General features: G+C 34.7%; 1 protein-coding gene across 9 annotated transcripts in view; it reads right to left on the bottom strand.

Annotated features, from left to right (window-relative positions):
- The window catches only part of NBEA (neurobeachin), a 664605-nt gene that overhangs the window by 294620 nt on the left and 346548 nt on the right, over window positions 1-23437 (bottom strand). For all 9 annotated transcript variants that reach the window (XM_041767622.1, XM_041767623.1, XM_041767626.1 and 6 more), the window contains 2 exons: window positions 12152-12260; window positions 8343-8509 (listed from right to left, as the gene is read on the bottom strand). In XM_041767622.1, coding sequence (XP_041623556.1) covers window positions 8343-8509; window positions 12152-12260 — 276 coding nt within the window. The remainder of the gene's footprint in view (window positions 1-8342; window positions 8510-12151; window positions 12261-23437) is intronic.

The following is a 23437-nucleotide window of genomic DNA, read 5'->3' as shown; positions in this document are numbered from 1 at the left end:
GTTATTAGAATGAAAATAAGATATTAGGTGTAAAGTATCAATGGAGATGCTGCCAATACAAACCTGCTCTATCAATAAATATAGCTTCTACCATACAAAATCTCAATAATAATGCTTGTATGAAAAGTAGTTTTTTTCCCCAGTTTTACTGAGATATAATCACTATAGAACATTATATAAGTTTAAGGCATATAGCATAATAATTTGACTTCCATATATTGTAAAATGATTACCATAGAAAAGTAAGTTTAGTCAACATCCATCATCTCATAGAGATACAGAAAAAGAGAAAAAAAAAGGTGTTTTCCTTGTGATAAGAACTCTAAGGATCCATTAGAATTGATTTCATTAATGGATGAAAATCCATTAATTTTCATATATACTATATAGCAGTGTAAGCTACAGTCATTGTGCTGTACATTATATCTCCAGTAGTTATATATTTTATAACTGTAAGTTTGTACATTTTGATCACCTTCCTCCAATTCTCCCTCTACCAACCCCTACATCTACGTCTGGTGACTGTTAGTCTTATCTCTTTTTCTATGACTTTTTTTTTCTTTCTTTTTGTTCCACATGTAAGTGAGATCATACAATATTTGTCTTTCTCTGCCTGACTTATTTCACTTAGCATCATGTGAGGTCCATCCATGTTGTTGCAAATGACAGGATCTCCTTGTTTTTTTATGGCTGAATAACATTCCATCATATATATATATATATATATATATATATATGTATGTATGTTATATTATATATATATGTATGTTATATATATATGTATATATGTATATGACTCACAACTTTATCCATTCATTGAATTGATGGACACTTAAGTTGTCTCCATGTCTCGGCTGTTGTAAATAATGCTGCTATGATAATGGAGCTGCAGATATGTCTTCAATACAGTGTTTTTGTTTCCTTCAAATATATCCCAGAATAGCAATGGTGAATGATATGGTAGTTCTATTTGTAATTTTATGAGGGACCGCCAAACTATTTTCCATAGTGGCTGTACCGATTTACGGTCTTACCAAGAGTGCTCAAGGGTTCTCTTTTCTCCACATGGTTCTCTCTTTTTGATAACAGCCATTCTAACAGGTGTGAGGTGATATCTCATTGTGGTTTTGATTTGCATTTCCCCAATGACTGATAATGTTGAGCATCTCTTCATGTGCCTGTTAGCCATTTCCCCATATTTTCTTTGGAAAAATGTCAATCGAGTCCTTTGCCCAGCTTTTAATTTAGCTATGTAGTTTAAGAAATTGAAAATATGACCCAAAAATATAAAATAAAGAAAAACTGTTTGTACATATGAAGTATTATTTTAAAATGTTAATTCTTGAATATGCATTTTTAAAGAGTTGTCAGATTCTAGTTCCTCCTCAGGACAAAATAAAGAGCAGTAATATTAATTCAAAAGCTAAAATAATTACAGTCAGTATGACCATTGAGTCAAAAGATAAAAGTAAAAGGAATTTTGGGGAACTTTGGTGGCTCAGTTGGTTAAGCATCTGCCTTCAGGGGATCCCTGGGTGGCGCAGTGGTTTAGTGCCTGCCTTTGGCCCAGGGCGCGATCCTGGAGACCCGGGATCGAATCCCACGTCGGGCTCCTGGTGCATGGAGCCTACTTCTCCCTCTGCCTATGTCTCTGCCTCTCTCTCTCTCTTTGTGTGACTATCATAAATAAATAAAAATTAAAAAAAAAAGCATCTGCCTTCAGCTCAGGTTATGATCCCAGGGTCCTGGGATCAAGGCCCGCATTGGGCTCCCTGCTCAGTGGGGAGCCTGCTTCTCCCTCTCCTCCTTGCTCGTGTTCTTTCTCACTATCTCTGTTGCTATCTCTCAAATAAAGAAATAAAATCTTAAAAAAAAGAATAAAAGTAAATTTACATTAAAATTCAATTATTTGCTTGGGTAAAACAGCAAGTATAACATTATAGAAATGAAATTCCTTCAGATTTAACATATATTTGATAACAGAGATGTAACTGTAAGTACCATTTAATTCCTCCACTTAGGAAGTTACAAGTCTACTGGAAGAGACACGTACATCCAAACAGCTATAAAACATTAGGTGGTGTGTCATAGATAATTGCAATATAGACACCAACAAAATAGGAGGAGGTTGGGTTAAGAAAATAGGGGAAGCCAAGGAATGCAATAGAAAGGGTGACATTTGAACTAAAAATAGAGTGACCACACTTCCCTATTACTTCCAGTAATAAAGCAGCCAGACTGATCTTTTAAAACATAAATCAGATCATGTTACTCTTCTATTTAAAATCTTTCACTGATTTTTATGCCACTTAGGATAAAGTCACAAATCCTTAATATGATCTATAAGACTTTAAATCATCAGGCTCATATGTTACTCTCCAGACTATCTCAAGCCCATTGCTCACTAAGCTCTAGACATACTAGCTTCATTTCCATTCATTTTATTATTTATAAGCTCTGAGTCTTTGTAATATTTCTTTCCTGAATGTTCTACACTCCGCCTGTTTTGATGATTCCCTGCTCATTTCTTAGCTTAAACAGAACTTCTTCACAGAATTCTTCCCTGACTCCCTAATCTAACATGAAGATTCTCTTCCCTTCAGAGTACTCTGTCATTTTTTCCTAGTAATTATCAAAATTTGTATTCACATCTTTTATTTCTATAATCATTTGTTTTGTTTAATATCAGTCTCTTCTATTTGACTATTAGGAACTATGTGAGGGCAGAGAGTAAGTCTACTTTACCACTGTGCTACAAGAGTTATCTGTTCACTAAAGGAATAAAATCAATAGATTGTAGCTATCTATATATCGCAAGTTAGAGGGTGATTAAGTGGCAAGGGAAATTATCTTAAAAAGGCTCTTTGGAAGGAGAATAAAGTGGAAGGGCTGATGCCACTTGACTTAAAACTCATGTGAAGCCACATTAACCAAGAAAATATGGTATTGGTGAAAGAATAAATAGGTCAATAGAACAGATAGCCCAGAAATAGACTATAGACTTTACATTTAAAAAAAAAAAATTAGGTAAAAATGGATCACAGACCTAAATGTAAAATGGAAGAGCATAAAACTCCTAGAAGCTGACATAAGAGAAAACCTAGATGACTTTGGGTATGGTGGTGCCTTTTTAGATAGAACACCAAAGATATTATTCATGAAAGAAACAACATAAGCTGGACTTCATTAAAAATAATAAATTCTGGGCAGCCTGGGTGGCTCAGCAGTTTAGCGCCATCTTTAGCCCAGGGTGTGATGCTGGAGACCCGGAATCGAGTCCCACATCGGGCTCCCTGCGTGGGCCCTGCTTCTCCCTCAGCCTGTGTCTCTGCCTCTCTCTCTCTCTCTGTATGTCTCTCATGAATAAATAAATAAAATCTTTAAAAAATAATAACTTCTGCACTACAAAAGACACTATCAAGTGAATGAAAAGACAAACCCGAACTGGGAGAAAATACTTACAAAAGACACATCTGTTAAAGGACAGTTATGCCAAATATACAAAGAACTCTTAAACTCAATAATAAGAAAGCAAATAGTTTGGTTTAAAAAAATAGGCCAAAGTCCTTAACAGGCACCTCACCAAAGAAGATGCGCATATAGAAAATAAGCACATGAAATGATGTTCCACATCACATGTCATCAGGAATATGCAAATCAAAACAATGAGGTACCACTATCTACCTATCAGAATGGCCAAAATCTGGAACACTGACAATACCTAATGCTGGTGAGGAGGTGGACCAACACCAGTTTTCATATACTGGTAGTGAGAATGCAAAATGTCACAGCCACTTTGAAGACACTCTGGTGGTTTCTTACAGAACTAAAGATACTCCTTTCATACCATTCAGCAATCATGCTTTTTAGCGTTTACTCAAAGGAGTTGAAAACCAGTGTTCACACAAAAACCTGCCCATGGATATTTATAGCAGCTTTATTCATAACTGCCCAAACTTGGAAGCAACAAGGATGCTCTTCATAGGTAAGTGGAAAAACTACGGTCCATCCAGACAATGGCATATTATTCAGTGCTTAGAGAAAATCAGCCATCAAGGCATGAAAAAATATGGAAAAGCCTTTCTTGCATATCACTAAGTAAAAGGTTACATATTGTATGATTTCATCCATATGACATTTTGGAAAAGGCAAAACTATAGATAAACAAAACAAAACAAAACAAAACAAGACAGTGGTTGCCAGGGGTAGGGGAAGACAGGGATGGATAGGCAGAACACAGAATTTTAGAGCAGTTAAAATATTCCGCATGATATTATAATGATGATACATGTTACCATATATTTGTCCCGACCCATAGAAGACACACCACCAAGAGTGAGCCCTCTGCGGACTCTGACCTTGGGTGACTATGCCATGTCAATGTAGGTTCAGTCTTGGTAAAAAAAAAAAAAGGCACTATTTGGGTGAATGATTATGGGAGAGGGTATATATGTGTGTTAGGAGAGGATATAAGGGAAATTTCTATTGTAAGCCTAAAACTCCTCTAAAAAATAAGGTATTTTTTAAAAGGCTCTTCTCAAAGAGCTAATAAAAAAGAAAAGAGACTAACAAATACAAGAAGTCACTTTGTGACAGACACGGTATCAAGCATTTTCATATAATAATTCATTTTACCATTTAACCCAGTGAATAAGGAATTGTTCATCTCACTTTCCAGATGAACCTGAGCTTTGGTTTTATGCAAGGATAAGTACTTTTTGTCATTTAATAAAATAATTTCATTTGAAATATAAAATTGTCCCAGACAATAGGCTAATTTATTTTTCCATTCCATCACCAGTATCACTGTAAAAAAAAAAAAAGGGTATACATCAAGTATTCATTTATTAATTTATTCAGTGGATATTCATTTAGCACCAGCTCTGTATCAGGGATTATTCTAAGTGTGAGGTAATACTACTGTGGACAAAAGGGAGGAAAAATCCCTTCCACTATGGAGCTTCCATTCTGGTGGGAGACAAAACAATAAAACAATATAACTGATAAATAAGTATATAATATATAAGATATATAATATATATAATTATAATATAAAATAATTGGGGGTAAGAAGTGGCTATAGATGGCTTTTTTGAGAAAGTACCATTTGAATTAAAAACAGAAGATGGGGGATCCCTGGGTGGCGCAGCAGTTTAGCGCCTGCCTTTGCCCCAGGGCGCGATCCTGGAGACCCAGGATCGAATCCCACGTCGGGCTCCTGGTGCATGGAGCCTGCTTCTCCCTCTGCCTATGTCTCTGCCTCTCTCTCTCTCTCTCTGTGTGACTATCATAAAAAAACCAACCCCCCCCCCCCAAAAAAAAACAGAAGATGGGAGAGCTAGCTGCACAGACTATCTGAGAGAAGGCATTCCAAGTCGAGTAAACATGTCCTAAAAGCCTGAAAAGCAGCAAAAAGCCACAGTGATGGGAATAAAATGATCCAGGGGAGAGGAGCGGGAGAGGAGCGGGAGAGGAATTATCAAAGAGTTATCAAAGATAATAACCTTCTCATCCCATGGTTCACTCCACTGCAGCCATACTGGTCTCTGCCTGTTCTTGGACAGGCCCAGCCCCCTTCTTCTTTTGCATGCTGTTCCCTAGGCTTGAAATGCTCAGACAATTCTGTGCCCAAGTGGTCCTTTATCAGAATGGACTTCTTCGACCATTCTATCAAAAACAGTACACTCTTTTCTTGTAGGTAACTGTAAGGTTTTTAACTTTCAGTGACACAGGAAACTTCTGAAGCAACACTGACCAATGGAACTTTGTGCAATAATGGAAATGTTCTGTGCTGTCGAACGTGCTAGCCATTGCCCATATGTGGCTACTGAGGACCTGAAAGGTGGTACATTAAATTAAATTTTTATTACATTTCAATAGCACACATGACTAGTGGTTACCATCTTGCACAGCACGGTTCTGAGGGTTTCTGAGCAGAGGAGGAAAAGGATACATATTTTAATAAAAGTTGCCCAGGCTGTTGTGTTGAGAATGGCCTTTAGGAGTATCAAGGAAGAAGCAGGAAGACTAGGGAAAACGCTGCTGGGACAAGTGAGAAATGCTGGGCATCATTTTAGATCCTTTGGGATAGCAAAGACATTCTAGACATATTTTGTGGCAGAGTCAGTTAAGATGTGCCGCACGGCTCAGTGTGTAATGTGTTAGGTGCAATTAGGATAAAAGCACCATTTATGGCCTGGGCAACTCTAAGAATAGGGTTGCCCTTGGCTGAGAGAGATGGTTTGGGACAAAGTCTTAGGAAGTGTTTTGTCATCTGAAATACTATAAGTAGAAGACACACCAAGTAGGTAGATGGATGATATACAGGTCTGGAGGTGAGTGAAAGATCTAGACTAGGGATTATAAATTGGCAAGTTATCAACATAAGGGTTGTATTTTTAAGCCATAAGATTAATAAAAATTACCCAGAGAGTGAATGAGAAAAAAAAAAGAAGCAATCTAATGACTGAGCTTTATTAATTACTCAAATACTAAGGAAGATTATGGGGAACAAAACCCATCCTTAAAGATTTAAGAGTTCAGTGACCTATTTGGTAAAGGATGGTAACAGGAAAATCATGTGTTTTTAGTTAGCACTGGGAACTAATATGCAGGAAAGAAGAGAAGCTACCTTTATATCTGAGGGGTCCTGCTGCCAGTCTTTCTGTCAATCCAATGAAACACAGTAAAGGATCAACTAAGCAGAGGATGCATTTGACACATTATCACAGGACTGCTGCTATGGAGGTGACTGGTAGCTGTATTTTAATTACATGATGAAATAATTAAAACCCCAAACTCACGTACATCTTTATACATTGAAGATAAAATGTGTGTGAACCTCATCTAATTAGTTGAAGGCCTTAAAAATAAACCAATTGAAAAAAAAAAAAAACATCAAAAAAAAAAAAAAACCAAAAAACCTTGAGGTTAACTGGAAAAGACAGCATCCCATGTTAGGACTATAGCAAAAATTGTGCCTTAGTTTCCAGCCTCACTGCCTATCCTACAGTTTTCAGACTTACCAGCTTCCATAATCACGTGAGCCAATTCTTTAAAATAAATCTGTCTATATGTATATTTATACTTCTGTACCTCTATCTCTATCTATGTCTCACATATATCCCATTGGTTCTGTTTTTGTGTTTTTCTGGAGAACCATGAGTGAAACATTGTCTCTCCCTGTACAAGCTGTTTGATACTGTGTAAGTTTTAATTTAACCTCTGAAAGCTCCAGTTTCAATGTAATACGGAAGATGTTTGAATAATGTTCTGAAGGTTAAATGAAATAATTCATGTAAAGTTCTTAGTATGATGCCTGGCACACAATAAATATTCAATAAAAGCTGGATGTCACAGTATTACTGTTATTATAAGAATATATATTGAGTCTTGATTACTTTTAAAGTCATGAATTTTACTTTATTTAAAGTAAAATTATAATTTTACTTTAAATACAAAAATTATAAAGTTTTACTAAGTCTATCTCACACCTGAAATACCAGGACAGATGGTCAAACACTATCATGGCCATATTCTCGATGCTCTTCCCTAACTAACCAAATCACTTCTATCAGAATTCTTCTCACTAGTCTGTCCACAATTAACCAACTCCTAAACTGTGCCAGAGACTTAAAATCATTTAATGGGATCAAAAAAATGAAAATATAAAAATGAAGAACATTTGCAATAGAAATATAGTGATTTGACTCACTATTATTTTTCTAAAAAAATGTTTCCTCATGTTACAGAGGAAAAAACAAACAAACAATTTTATGCCCACAAAACTTTAGCAAGGAGAACATCTGTAATTCATAAACAACCAATTTTGGTTTTACTTGTATTATATCATAAATGCTCTAATCGGCAATGAAAACCTTTCCTAAGAAAGAGTGAATAGAAAAATATGGAAGAAGATTTTTAAAAAGAATGTATTACTTCTCAATAGTAAATGCTTGTATTATTACCTATTTATAAAAAAATAAGAATGCTATAAATTTAATAAGTAGGTAGAGCTGACTCTTGGAAGATGAAAAAAAGAGCCACTTACAATTAACATACATTACATGACATGGCAGTCTAAAATACTTGCCTTAAATTTTTTTTGTATTACATATTACTATTAAATTAGAAATGACTTCTGGAGCTTAAAAGTTTAGATTTTAAGATTTCCTTCTAAAGGATTCTAAAGAGGAATTACTAAAGATATCAGGGAAAATTCAAATAACTTTTATGCCTTAAATCATATTTTCTAAATTATTTTAAAGTTTATCATCTTTAACATTTAACTATCATAAATAACCTGGGAGTTACTATTTACTTGTAAATTTGTGATAACTCACCTATGAGAAACTGCTCCCCAAGCACCATGCTTATTTGTGAGAATATTAAGGATCTTCTGTTTCAGTTGGTTTGCTGTAACGTGATCTCGATGCTTAGCAGCACTTATAAGATGATCACACATCTTTTCTTCCTCTCTTCTATCAGCAGCATACTGGGCACACTGTGACTACAAAAAAATACAAACAATGCATAATGTTGAACAACATACAACTTCTGCTCTAAGTAAGGAACACTAACTGACCTTAAGTTAAAGAGTAATGAAAATTCAATTTTAAAAACTTAGTTAATACCATCTTGTGAAATTTTTCTTTTTCTTTTTTTTTTTTAAGATTTTACTTATTTATTCATGAGAATACACAGAGAGGAGAGAGAGGCAGAGACACAGGCAGAGGGAGAAGCAGGCTTCACGCAGGGAGCCTGTGGGACTCGATCCAGGGTCTCCAGGATCACACCCTGGGCTGCAGGCAGTGCTAAACCACTGAGCCACCGGGGCTGCCCTGAAATTTTTTTTCTAAAGAGTACAGTCACTACAATCACTTTTCAAACTTGTAAAAATATGTTTTATGTGCTTATATATAAAGTATTTGGAAAATAATTCAGATGATATTACATAAAGTAATTGATGATGTTTAAGGCTCTTAAAATTCTGGGTCTGATTTTAATATATTCCCAAAGTAATTATTGTAGAATAATGGTTTATTAAAAATGTAAACCTAATTATTATTTTAACCAATATGGTATATATCACACTTAAAATGAGAATTACATTCTTGATAATTATACAGAGATCCAAAGCTTGCTATTTAATTTATAGTTTTCCATTTCATGAATGGCAATGTGGTTTACAAGGAAAAGCAATGATTTAGGGATTTAGACTTGGATTTTATTCCATGTTTTATGAAAATTCTTTTATTTCCCCATCATACTCAGTTTCATATTTGTTAAATGAGAGAGTTTTCTCTATAGCCTCTCCCAACTCTAGAATTTAATGTGTTGAAAGGTTCTCATGATAACAACTATCCTATTCTCATCTTTCCTAAAGATCAGCAGTTTTGTCAGCTATCTGTATTCATTTTCACCAGTATTAGCAATATAGCTTATCAGTCTCACTGTGTATCAAAAAGGTTCAATATAAACATGAGGATGAACATCTCTTTAACTGTAAGTTTGATTTTTTTTGTAGAGTAATTTTTATATGGGGTGGACTGACCATATATTCTAACACTACCAAGTATGTAATATGAATCCTATAACTAGAAGAAAAAAAGTCTCACATCTAAAAATACATATAATTGGTTCACATTCATCTCCACTATGTAAAAATTTGTTTCATGGAAGGTATTTGAACATATCCCTTTAGTCTATCTATTGATATAGACTACTACCACAAGTCATCTCTTTCAGAGAAATAACCCTTAAAGTAGTCTAAGAAGGATTAATTCATTTTCCAATTTATCTTTTTGTACAGGGAATCACCAATTAGTACAATGATCTGCCTCCATAATGAGGTTAATATTTCATTAGCTCATTGAAGAGCAAAATTAAATTTTCATTTTTCTTCCTTAACAATTACAATGGTTAACAAAACAAAATAAAACAAAACCAAAAAAAAACCTGAACTGTGAAGTACCCATCTCAAATTAAATATACTTTATCTCTTAATTATAGGCCTATATGAGAGACAGAGAAATTTCCCCCAAAAGTCCTAGTAAAATGTCATAGCTTTTATAAAATCTCTTATAATTTAAAAGCGGTAGGTGTTTGGTAAACCACCATCACACACACATACATCAATGAATTTACTAACACAGCTCTAACCTAAAAAGAACAAATTTAAACATTTTAGTTAAAAAAAACAGAATGTACAATCATTAAATAACAATGACAATACTCAAAATTTGATTTATGTTAGTATTTTATTTTATATTTATATAATCTAAAAAGCACTGAATTTTCATGTCCACTTCATAGCCTCTTATCACTTTTAGCCATGCATCCTCAATAGGATTGACCTCATTTACCCAGGGGGCAAAAAAGTGGTGTTGGGAGTGTGAAAAAAAAATCACATTCCTTTTATGTAGAAAGCACAGAAGCATATGTACTACACAAACAGTTATACAGCATATTGTAGAAATAAAATTTTACTGGGAGAGGGTGATTCAATTTTCTTGAATGAAAATTGGTCTAAAAAATATTCCTTACAGGGGGACAATAATGAAAAACAGGCTGAGAAACACTGCCATCAGCTTAATTTTATCTTGGCTAAGTATGTGTTAAAACTTGTAACTAATATCTAGCTGCTTGAAAGTCTATTTTAAATATTTTCACATGACAAATACTGATTTTCTTATATCCCCACAAAATATCTTGATTTTCTTAGTAGAAATATGAATGACTCAAAACTCATCCTGCAGGGAATTCAACTAATATTCTAAATCTTATTTACTAACAGAAGTCAAGAGTTAACTGAATATTCTTATTTTGTTTAGACTCCTGACATATCTCATATCAAAACATATTCTTCAAAGAACAGATAACTCAAAATTTTCTTGACATCCAGATTATAGCAGGATACCTTGATAAATATCCAATAGTATTTACTGTTGAAGGGATATGAAGCTACACTTTGATAAACACTCAATTGTCAATGTACTTTTATCAAAGTTTAAAATATTTGGTATTTTTTTCAAGATGAGTTTGTTGCAATCTCTCATGCCAAGTATGTGCTGTCTCATCTGACAAATGAAGCAGGTTAAGAGTATGAGAGTGACAACAGTTATTTCTCTGTCTCATGCTTTTCAGCTAGCTAGGTCAGAGATTACAAGACCTAGGGCATCAACTTGTACAACTAAGAGAGCTGGCTTACTGAGATAAAAACCTCATAAAAACTGAAATCTTGGGCTCTGATTTCCAGCCACACAAGTTCACGTGTTGCATCAGGAAAATAAAATGATGGTTATTTATTATTTTTAAGGCCACTGGCAGTTCAACCTAAGCCAAATACCAGGTCACCTGAATATTTCTGAAACCAAGTTTTTTTTGCAAACTGAATGAACTGAAGTAATCACTGTTATTTAAAACACTGAAATCAAATTATTGAGTTGAGGCAATTCAAATAATGGCAAATAATTATTGACATGCTGGAAATATAAAAGTAACACATTTTTATAAAACCTATTAGCATAGAATTTAGAATATACAATATTTCAATATACTTTAGTTTTTGCACATAAAATAGAAATGATACTTAATTTTTTCTTTAGTTAGGTACTTATAAGGATTTTAAAATTATTATATTCCCAATATATGTACAGATATACATGCATATCCTATAAAAGCAATGCTTCATTGTCAAATATCAATTATAACAATAAAACATGAAGTGATCTTTGGTCACTCTGAAGATGGATACATTGATAAATGATAAATTACCGAATATTTAGTAAAACTGAGTTTCTTCATATAACTACTTGCTATACCCATTTTTAATAGTGTATAAACTAGTTCAAAAATTACTAAAGTAATTGCATCATAAAATGTTATTTGCTTTTAAGAGTACATGAGAACAACTTCAGCCTACCAAAGGGTTAGGCACAGGGTAAGAAGAATCTCTGCATGCTGTGAGGTAAAAATTAGAGCTCTGAGTTTGGCATTTACTAAAGCTTAAAAAAAAAAAAAAAAAAAAAAAAGAACTAAGTGACCTGAATGAAATTTTCCTCTTAAAAAAAAACCTCTTATGTAAGGTTACTATCAGTGACAGCTGACTTATAATGGAGAAGCAGATTTTAATCTGCCATCAAAATCTTACCTCAAATTCTGCATGTTTATGTACATCCTCAGCTCTCTGTCTGTTCAAAATAAACTCAGCTTCATTTGCAACACGAACTATATGGTCCTTCATAGCATGGCACAGTAATCTAAAAAGGAAAATACCTTTAGAATTATTATTCTTATTAACTTCAGTCAATCCAACTTTTTTCAGTAATCACATTTTAGTATTTGAAATATTATATGCATAAAATTTAAAGTTACATTATGAAATTAACATAGTTGAAATTAGAATTCAATGACATTTGAAACATAGAAATATACCATAAAATTGTTACAACAATGCCTCTGTTAAGTACTGTGTGTCTTGTGAATGAATGATTCAGTTAATTAAAGTAAGTTAATGCAAAAAAAAAGAAAAAACCAAACAAACAAGGCTTTTTGACAGTATCTTAAATGGTTAATATAATAGAATTCACCATCTTTGAAGTAAATGGTTAAAACAACAGAATTCACTATCTTGGAAGTAAATTTTCACACAAACACTAGATGACCATATATTAGGAAATCTATAAACTGAATTTTTAAACAACAGAAGTTATTTGAATATTCAAATTGTTGTTAAAAGGTACAATAAGACACATAGTGAAAAGCCTCACTATATCACCTAGCCACCTGATTTCCAACCTCATCAGGCACCTGCTTTTAGTTTATTGCATGTTTTCAGAGACTTTTTAAAAAAATATAAAAAAATACAAATACGTTTTTATCCCCCACATCCTTACATTATGATTAGTATATTCTAAGTCTTTTCTGTACTTAGTTTTTCTCACTTAGCAATACATCTCTCTTTCCTTATCTTTTCTCATGTACACACAGGGAGCTGCTTCGTACTTCTTTATAGCACTGAGACAGAGGTTATTTCCAAACATGGCTGCCACATGCTCTTTTGCAGTGTGATACTGCTACTGCTCCATCAAAAAGAGGGGTTGTTTTCTGCTCCGCTTAGATCTGCCTAGTGACTTCCTGTGACCAACAGAATATAGCAGAAGTGATCCTTTGTGAATTCTGAGGCGAGGGCATATCTTGCACCTTTTGCCTTTCTCTCTTCGAACTCTGTCTTCTAGAATCTGCTGCAATGCTGAGAGAAGCTCACATTATGTGGACAGCCTCAAGGAGAACACAGGACCTCAGGATCTCAGGCCTAGATAAGCTCAAGCCCAGAGCCAGATTCCCAGGTGACTTAAGCACCAGACAACTTCACAGGGAGCAAAGGAACTGCCTAGCTGAGCCCAGTCAATGAGAATAATGAGAGATTAAAAATGGTTGTTTGTTTAAGCCACATGATGGTGGTGGTGATTGATGATGGAGGGGGAGAGGAAGAACAAGAAGAAAGAGAAAAAATTGATAACAACTGTCACCAAACCACTTCTTGAAAGGTAGGTAATAAAATAGTTTACACGTAATACTTAATTTTTACAAGAATCCTCAGAGATATGTATTATTTTCATTTTTAAACATAAACTAAGGCTCAGAAAAATTAAGTTCTTTGCCTCAGATCGTCATTTATTTATTTTATTTTTTATTTTTTATTTATTTATGATAGTCACAAAGAGAGAGAGAGAGAGAGAGAGAGGCAGAGACACAGGCAGAGGGAGAAGCAGGCTCCATGCACCGGGAGCCCGACGTGGGATTCGATCCCGGGTCTCCAGGATCACACCCTGGGCCAAAGGCAGGTGCTAAACCGCTGCGCCACCCAGGGATCCTCAGATTGTCATTTAAAAATTACTCATAATTTTACATATTGCACTGAATCTTCATCATCCAATAATATTTTTTGAAGTAAAACCTTTTGTGTTTAATACTGCCCTTCTCTACTGTGGACATTCTTTTTTTAAAATTTTTTTAAGATTTTATTTATTTATTCATGAGAGACACAGAGAGAGAGACAGAAGCATAGGCAGAGGGAGAAACAGGCTCCCTGCGGGGAGCCCAATGTGGGATTGGATCCCAGGACCCCGGGATCACACCCTGAGTCAAAGGCAGATGCTCAGGTACTGAGCCACCCTGGTGCCCCACTGTGGGCATTCTAACATTAATTCTTGTCATTTTGTTAGTTATAAACAGTGAGTGGGCTCTTTTGCATCTTTTAAAATGTTTTCTTTTGCAATAAGCAACCTCTGTGTTAAAAATAGCCAAAGGACATTTGAAATTAACTTTAAGTCTTTCTGGGTTTTTCTTAAAGGGCAAACTTACAAAATAATGTCTGTCCTTTTATCTGCATCCTTTTAAGATTCAGTTCTAACACTCATCTTCATTCATGGTCCAGTTTTTCTCTATGTAGATTTTTAACAAGAGTGCTATTTTCAAGATTGCCATTCTTTATTCTCACTGCTCATTAACAAAATGAATTATTTCTTCTCTTACTCAAGTTCTCATAAATTTTAATCAGAATGGGAAAGACTGAACCTCATTTTAACTTTTGTATATACTAAATAGCAACTCATTGTAATTCTTCTTATATTAGTGGTTCACTACATTCTGTCTACCCATAGCAAATTCATCTTCTTCACTGATAAACATATATAAGCAAACAAAAGGATATTATCGGGTATCCTGATATTTCTAAATTATTTGCTTAAATATAATTTGTAAAAGCTATTCAAGAGGTCTTTGAAATGAGTCTGCCTCTATTGAATTTATTTCTTCATTGTAATGTATTAGGGTGGAATTACATAGCACTAAGTTTTAATATCTTTTCACCAAATCATGTGTAATATCTGTGCAGAATCTTCTACAAAAATTGGCAGGTGAATGATCTTTTTATTTCTAGGTGGTAATGTAGATACTGAATTCAAGATAGTGCTCAGTAGAAACCTTTTCATCCAAAGTCCATGTGTTGTCTGACTCATTACCCCATGATGAGATTTAAGTTAAATAATGACAATTATTCTCAGAGGAGCTGGGACTTCCTGGCAGTATGACTTAAACACAGTTAAAATCTTGCATAGCAGCAGGGTAAGTGGAAATATCACCTGGAAACATGCAGCAATAATCTCTCCAATTACATAAGGGCAATAAAGGCACATTCTAAGGGGAATGTTGTCTGTTTTTTAGCACAAAAGTTAATGATAATACAAATTATTCAAAGAATGAAAAGGTTAGAGCAAACCTGTTTGAAACCATCATACTTGGGGAAAAAGGCTCATACCTCTCTATAATGTGAGAGGGCAAAAAATCATACAGATAATCTTTAATTCACTAAGGGAGCTAGAAAAATAAAAGAAGTTAAAGACTATAACAAACTCTGAATATTCAGTTTTGATGAAATCATTGGTCTATATTTGCTAGATTGGCTTCAAAAGAGAAAAGAGATGTGAAAATTGGAATATTCTCTTCAATGGCTTTGTGTAGTGTATGAAAGCTGAAGAAAGCCAGGAGGAAATCTAATATGTGCAAATTAGTGTGGATTATAAAATTTAAATAGATTAACAGAAGACAGCAGGAAGGGAGAGGCTCTGGGTCTGGCTGGCTATTAGGAATGACTCCCAGAAGCAAAACAGTGGATTGGTAAAGCAAAGAGGTAGGGTGGCAGAGAAGGGGGAGAGGGTATGGAACACTTGCCTCAGGAACACCAGAGAAATTGTATCAGTATTTCTGAAAGTCTGTCCTCCTATCTCAGATACTTATGAGTTATACATCAACAAACGAACAGTTGTTTTACTTCCACAGAGAGAAGGAAACTTATCTGACTCTTAGTATCATTTTGGGTGACTTCATCATTCACGTGAAAAACCATTTCCCAGAGAAGCTCACAATTCCATCCCTTTTTTAGGGGATCTAAAACTAAATCTATCTATGATTCCTTTAGAAACTTCAACTCTACCTTACTTCAGGAAATCACTCTACTGGCCCTAATTGGTTTCATTTCCTAAGTCTTTAGCCCCCAGCAATCTACTCTCTGGTTGCAACCTCTAACCCTTAATGTTCTCTCTTGCCTTCACTTGTCCCTCCCCTGGACCCAGGCAAAAACAAGTCCTTGATTCTTCTAATTTCCACTTGTTTAATCCCTCTATTTTCTCTTAATGCTTCATCCACTGCTAAGATTCACTTCCTTTCCCATCAAACTTGCCATCACACAGTTCCATGTTTTTACTCTCTTGGCCAGCAACTTCACTTAATTCCTATCTATCTGCTGTAATTGCTCAGGAAATAAGTAACCCTAGATTAAGACACTGGTCTCTCTCTTCAGTCTTACATCTGGACTGCTTAGGAAACTCACAAAACTAAATTTCATTGAAGATGAAGTATCTCTCTTTCACAGTTAATTTCTTGTACTTGTGTTTTGAGAGTCTATAAATGTCTTTAGTGTCCTAACTTCATTAACTGAAAATTTTTCCTTATTTAAAAAATACTATATTTATTTGAAAGTATGTTTATATTGACATGTATTTATCCAACATATAAACATACACACATATATATTAACCAGAGACTCTGCAGCACTTTGTGTTTATCATTCTCTTGACTCTTCATTGTTTTATCTAATATATGTATATGCCACAATATGTTGTCCAGATTAACTTGTTTATAAGTTTTAGCAATAAAGTGGCAGGTTTTCTGCATTCTTTTCAGATTAAGAAAACCCTTTTCTATTTCTAATTTGCTAAGAATACTTTTTAAAAATCATAAATGTTGAATTTTATTTGATGTGTCTGTACCTACTGAGATGATAATAAGGATTTTTAATTTTAATATGGTAAGTGAAAGCCATTTTTGGGCATTTTAAAATGATGAACATCTTTTGCATTTTTGGATTAACTTCCCATCAGCTTCCTCCCCCAGACATAGTATATCCATATACATGGCTGGACTGGGTTCTGTCAGTATTTTAATTAGGATTCATGCATCTACATTTCTAATGGAAACTGGCTTGTGATTTTCCTTTCTCCCACACATCTTGTTGATTTTTGTAGCCACAATTAAACTGGCCTCAAAGAATGAGTTAAGAGCAATCCTTTTGTTTGTGTTCTCTAATAGTTGGTATATGGTTGGAATTATGTTTTATTTGAACATTTGGTAGAACATATCTGTAAGCTATTACTGTAAGAAGAATTTTCACTGATTAAATTTCCTTCATACTTAGAACTTTAGGGTTTTGTTACTTATTATTCAGGCTGTGGAACTTCTATATTTTCTAGGAATTTTCCCATTTTATTAAAATTTTTTATTTTAATGTAAAACATTTTGTAGCGCTCTCATTATCTTTTCTAAGCTTTTTAAACTATGATTAGATTTTATTTTTATTTCTGATGTTTATTTTTCTATTTTGTTCTTCATCAGTCTTGGGATAGTTTACCTGTATTATTAGAGAAAAAAACCTTTGTATTTGTCCATCCTTTCTGTTATATCTTACTTTTCTGTTTCAATGATTTCTGTTCTGGTCTTTATTATCAGCTTCCTTCTACTTTGTGAAGCTTATTCTGTTCTTTTTCTAACTTGGACACTCTTCTTCTATCTGGTAATTTCAGCTCCTTAGTTTTAGGCTTATTCTCTAATATAAACTTTTTTAAAAAGATTTTATTTATTTATTTATTCATGAGAGACAGAGAGAGAGAGAGAGAGAGAGGCAGAGACACAGGCAGAGGGAGAAGCAGGCTCCATGCAGGGAGCCTGATGTGGGACTTGATCCTGGGTCTCCAGGATCATGCCCTGCGTGGAAGGCAGGCACTAAACCGCTGAACCACCCAGGGATTCCCTAATATAAACTTTTAAAGCTATACATTTATCTTCATGTTCCATTTTCCTTGCATTACATACATTTTAGCATGTAGCATATCCATTACTGTCCAATTCCAAATACTCTTCTGTTGATTTTTCTTTAAAATAGAAGTTACTTGGATATTTAAAATTCTTCCATAATTATGAGGCTCTTTCAATTTTTTTGTCCTTAAATATAAATGTACTGTGAGATATCATGGTAACACACTCTTAAAATTTGATGAGACTTGTGTTATGACTTGCTGTGTCATCAAATTCCATTAATGTGACTTTTTTAAAAAAAGATTTTATTTATTTTATTCATGAGAGGTGGGGGCGCAGAGGGAGAAGCAGGCTCCATGCAGGGAGCCCGATATGAGACTCGATCTCAGGACTCCAGGATCATGCCCTGGGCCGAAGGCAGGTGCTAAACCTTGAGCCACCTGGGAATCCCCCATTAATGTGACTTATTTACTTGAGCATATGTATTCTTTGTGGTGGGGGGCAAAGTTCTATATATGCAGATAATGTTAGGTAGAAGCTAGATATGAGCAGTGGAAGGAATGCCTCAAGGCAGTGTCTTAAGCCCTTGAGGGGGAATGATAGAAACATGGGCTGGAGGCAAGGAGGGTGATAAATAGATTTCACATTAGAACACCTTAGGCACAACATCTTGACTTTAAGGCTTCCAAGACCTTGGGGCTAAGAGATCAAGAGCCACAGGTGCAGAGCACACACTCTCCTCTTCCATCTCTGCCCTAGGGTAACCCCTAGACTCATTATAATGCACTCGTACTGCAGTTATAGGACAGCCCTCCAAGGAGAAAAGCTGCCATGATGATTCCAGTACAAACCTTGTCAGGTCAAAAACTACCCGCTCCCAACCTGTGGGAAGAGTCTCCCAAATGACTGGAAGCAGCCTCCATTAGAGACCACCCTATTTTACACCACAGCTCCTCCCAGCCCAGAAACACCCAACAAATATCCAATCCCCAAATTGCTTTATGCCTGCTTTCCTTCTGGCTGTCTTTACAGGAGCACTGATTGTCACATAAATCTTTTTGTGGGAAATCTAAGAACGGAGACCTTCATCAAACAATGCAGACTTTCCCACCAGTAACAATAATGTCAAACCTGCTAGCTTATGTTACTCAAATCTTATATATTCACTTTTTAAAATTATTTTTTAGAGGGAAGGGAGAGGAAGAGAGAGAATCTTAAGGAGAGTCCATGACCAGCATGGAGCCTGATGCAGGGCTTTATCTCAAACCCTGAAATAATGACCAAAGCCAAAATCAAGAGTTGGATGCCTAACTGAACGAGCCACCCACCCAGGTGCCCTAAATCTTGTGTATTTTGATTATTTTTTTTGTGCTTGATATTTTTATTTTAAACATACAAGTGTAGGCTAATAATACCTTACTGGTAAATTCGACCTTTTTTAAACTAGATGAACTGGTTCATTAATAATAATGAATTTTGTCTTTAAATATATTTTTTTTAAATATTAGCATAGCTACATAGCTTTTGGTTACTGTCCAGTATATATCTTTCTTTTTGCCTTCAACATTCCTTAGGTTTTAGGCATGCCTTTAGTAAATAGAACATAAAAATTTTTAAATTCAATATCAGAAATTCTGTTCTTAATGGAAATTGTTGTCCATTTGCATTTATCATTTATCATGCACATTGTTATGCAATGTACTTATTTCTAACGCAAACTTTATTTCTATTAGTCTCCGTTTTTTCATGTTTTGTTTTGTTTTATTCTTTTTACTTTCCATTAATTGGAAATGTATTCATGCAATTCTTTTCACTGCTATTCTTGGAATTTTATCAGGTACAGTTAACAATGAATAAAGTTAATATCATAGCCCTCTTCCACAATAATATGGCTTAATGATCCCTTTTTGACTTACACACTATTGCCCAGTATTATCCAGTTAAAACTCACACATTATATGTCATTATCACTTTAAAAAGACAATTTCTATTTAGATGTATATGCATGCTTATTATATAAATGCAATTTATTTGAACATTTTTTGTCTCTTTCTGTCTTCTTGGGATTATTTCTTTGATTTTGACATGCACACATTACAAATTTAGTAGCTGCCATTCTCTGTGGTAAACTTTATGATTTTGATTATCACAAAATTTTATTTTAGCTTAAATTTTACAGCATTTTATAAATTCAGATATATTTTACATAATACCATTTAAAATGTATACTTTAGTGTTTTTTTAGTATATTCATTATATGGTGCAACCATTAACACTATCTAATTCTAGAACATTTCCATCATTCTTCAAAAATCTACATATAAGATTTTTATTTCAAAGAAGATATCCAAATAGCTAACAGGTACATGAAAAGATCCTCAACATCGCTAATAATTAGGGAAATTAAAGTCAAAATCACAATGAAATATGAGATAACAAGTGTTGGCAAGGATGTGGAGAAAAGGGAACACTTGTACACAGTTGGTGGAAGCATATAGTAGTTCAAACACTATGGAACCAATATGAAGATTCCTCAAAAAACTAAAAAATCTACACCAATATGATATAGCAATTTCACTTTTGGGAATATACTCAAGAAAATGAAAACAGTATTTGAAAGAGATAAGTGCACTCCCATATTTACTGCATTATTCAGAACAGCCAAGAAATGAAACAGTTTGAGTGTCTATCAATGAATGAATGGATAAATAAGATGTAATATATATATATATATTCATATATATTCATATATAATGGAATATTATTCAGCCACAAGATGGATATCCTGCCATTTGCAACAACATGGTTGGACCTTGAGCTTTTTTTTTCCTAAGATTTCATTTATCCATTCATGAGAGACAAAGAGAGGCAGAGACACAGGCAGAGGGAGAAGCAGGCTCCATGCAGGAAGCCCGATGTGGGACTCAATCCTGGGACTCTGGGATCACGCCCTGAGCCAAACAAAGGCAGACGCTCAACCACTGAACCACCCAGGCGTCCCTGGACCTTGAGCATTTTATATTAAGTGAGATAAACCAGACAAAGAAAGACAAGTACTGTATAATATAACTTACATGTGGAATCTAAAAAAAAAAAAAAACTAAACTAAACTCATGAAAATAAAGAGTAAGATGGTGGTTACCAGGGGATGGGGGATGGAGGTATAGGACAGATACTATTTTTTTTTTAAATTTTTATTTATTTATGATAGTCACACAGAGAGAGAAAGAGAGGCAGAGACATAGGCAGAGGGAGAAGCAGGCTCCATGCACCGGGAGCCCGACGTGGGATTCGATCCGGGGTCTCCAGGATCGTGCCCTGGGCCAAAGGCAGGCGCCAAACCGCTGCGCCACCCAGGGATCCTGGTATAGGACAGATACTGTTTAAGGCTATAGACTTGCAATGCATAAGCCCTAGAGATCTAAAAATTCACATTATAAAAAAAATAAAAACCAAAAAATAAAAAATATTCACATTATAGTGACTATACAACAATATTGTTTTACAATCACCAAGTGTGCTAAGAGACTAGAATTTAATGATTGCAACCACTAAAAGGATAATTATAATAAAATGTGATAGTGGTGCTAATTATTACTATGGTAGAAATCATACTACAGTATATAAATGTGTTAACATGTTGTACACCTTAAATTTACATAGTGTTATATTGCAATAAAAATAAAACAAAAGGGGATCCCTGGGTGGCTCAGTGGTTTGGCGCCGGCCTTTGGCCCTGGACGTGATCCTGGAGTCCCATGATTGAGTCCCACGTCGGGCTCCTGGCATGGAGCCTGCTTCTCCCTCCTCCTGTGTCTGCCTCTCTCTCTCTTTTTCTATGTCTATCATAAATAAATAAATAAATAAATAAATAAATAAATAAATAAATAAATAAATAAATCTTTAAAAAAATAAAACAAAAACAAAACAAAAATCCCCTTACCTATTAGCAGTTCCAATATTTTCATTCTTACTCCTTCTATCCCCGGGAAAATCATCTCCTTTCTGTGTCTATGGATTTATATATTCTGGACATTTCGTATAAATGGAATCATACAGTATATGGCCTTTCATGTCTGGATCCTTTAATTATCATAATGTTTTTCAGGTTTATCCATGTTGTATGTGTAAGTACTTTGTTCCTTCTGATGGCTAAATAATATTCCATTATATGTTTATACCATATTTTGTTTATTCATCCTAATATCTATGGTTAGACATTGTTCTCATGTTTCTTTATTTCTTTAAATATACTTCCTTTAACCCATGGAATATGTCTTCAACAGTTAATCTCTCTGTCTATAGAGTCCAATATCTATGCTCCCTCAAGTACAGTTTCACTTGATTTGTTTTTCTGTGTATGGGTCATATTTTCCTGTTTCTTTGCATGCTTTGTAACTTTTTGTGGGAAATTTGATATTTTTAATATTGCAATGTGGCAACTCTTGAAATCCCATTCTTTTCTCTTTCCAGGACGTGTTTTTGTTGTTTGTTGTCTGCTTATTTGTTGGAGTATCTTTTCTAAACTAATTTTGTTAATTATGTTATTCTTTGTCATGTGTAGACACTGAGTCCTGTTTCATTAACTTAGTAATAGCTAATGATCAGATAGATATTTCTTTAAATGCCTACATCCAAAAATATCTCCCAGGTTTCCCCAAGATGCTATATGTGTTTGAGTAAAGCTCAGCCAGGCATATTTCAACTCTATCTTGCATCTACTTCTTGCTTTCATAGAGCATCACTGTCAGCAAGAGGTGAGACTGTAGAACCTTCTTGAGTCTTCCTGGAGCATACAAACCTTAAGCATATGCACAGCCTTTTAGATTTTGAGGAATATGTCAAAACTGTTCAAAGCCCTTGTCATTACTCAACTGATCCTGACAAGGATTTTTGGTGAGCCTATTATTTGCCCCAACTGTTCTCTATCACCTCAGGCAGCAGCAACCTATGACATTAGCCCATAAATGTTTTCAATAAATATCCCCAGGAAAGTAGCTTTTGTTCCACTCTAGGCCAGTTCCACATTAGGCCAAAATAAGACAAGATTTTTTAAGCTAGTCTTTTAGGGAGCCACCAGACAGATCAAAATAAGTTAGTCATTAAAAATATTTGCTAATGTGCGGGGATCCCTGGGTGGCTCAGAGGTTTTGCACCTGCCTTTGGCCCAGGGTGCGATCCCGGAGTCCCAGGATCGAGTCCCGCATCAGGGTCCCGGCATGGAGACTGCTTCTCCCTCTGCCTGTGTCTCTGCCTCTCTCTCTCTATGTCTATCATAAAAAAATAAAAATAAATCTTAAAAAAAAATTTGCTAATGTGGTCTATTTTGCTCCCTCTGGTATAGTACTTCTAGTGTGTGTTTGTGTTTTATGGCTTCCTCTGAATTGGGCAGCAAAGGGTGGGACAAGGATAAATTTTCACAAAGTTACTCTACCATCACTACCCATTATTTCTGAAAATATTTTTTTGCTTATATACAATTATTGAGAATTATTTTTTCTCAACACTTTGAATGTATGATGTCACTTTCTTCTAGCCTTCTTTGTTGTGGTTATTCTAATAC

Source organism: Vulpes lagopus, chromosome 8 (genome assembly GCF_018345385.1).
Source record: "Vulpes lagopus strain Blue_001 chromosome 8, ASM1834538v1, whole genome shotgun sequence".
Classification (NCBI taxonomy): domain Eukaryota; kingdom Metazoa; phylum Chordata; class Mammalia; order Carnivora; family Canidae; genus Vulpes; species Vulpes lagopus.
The sequence above is the reverse complement of the archived record's forward strand: the minus strand, read 5'-3'. Positions and strand labels throughout refer to the sequence as shown.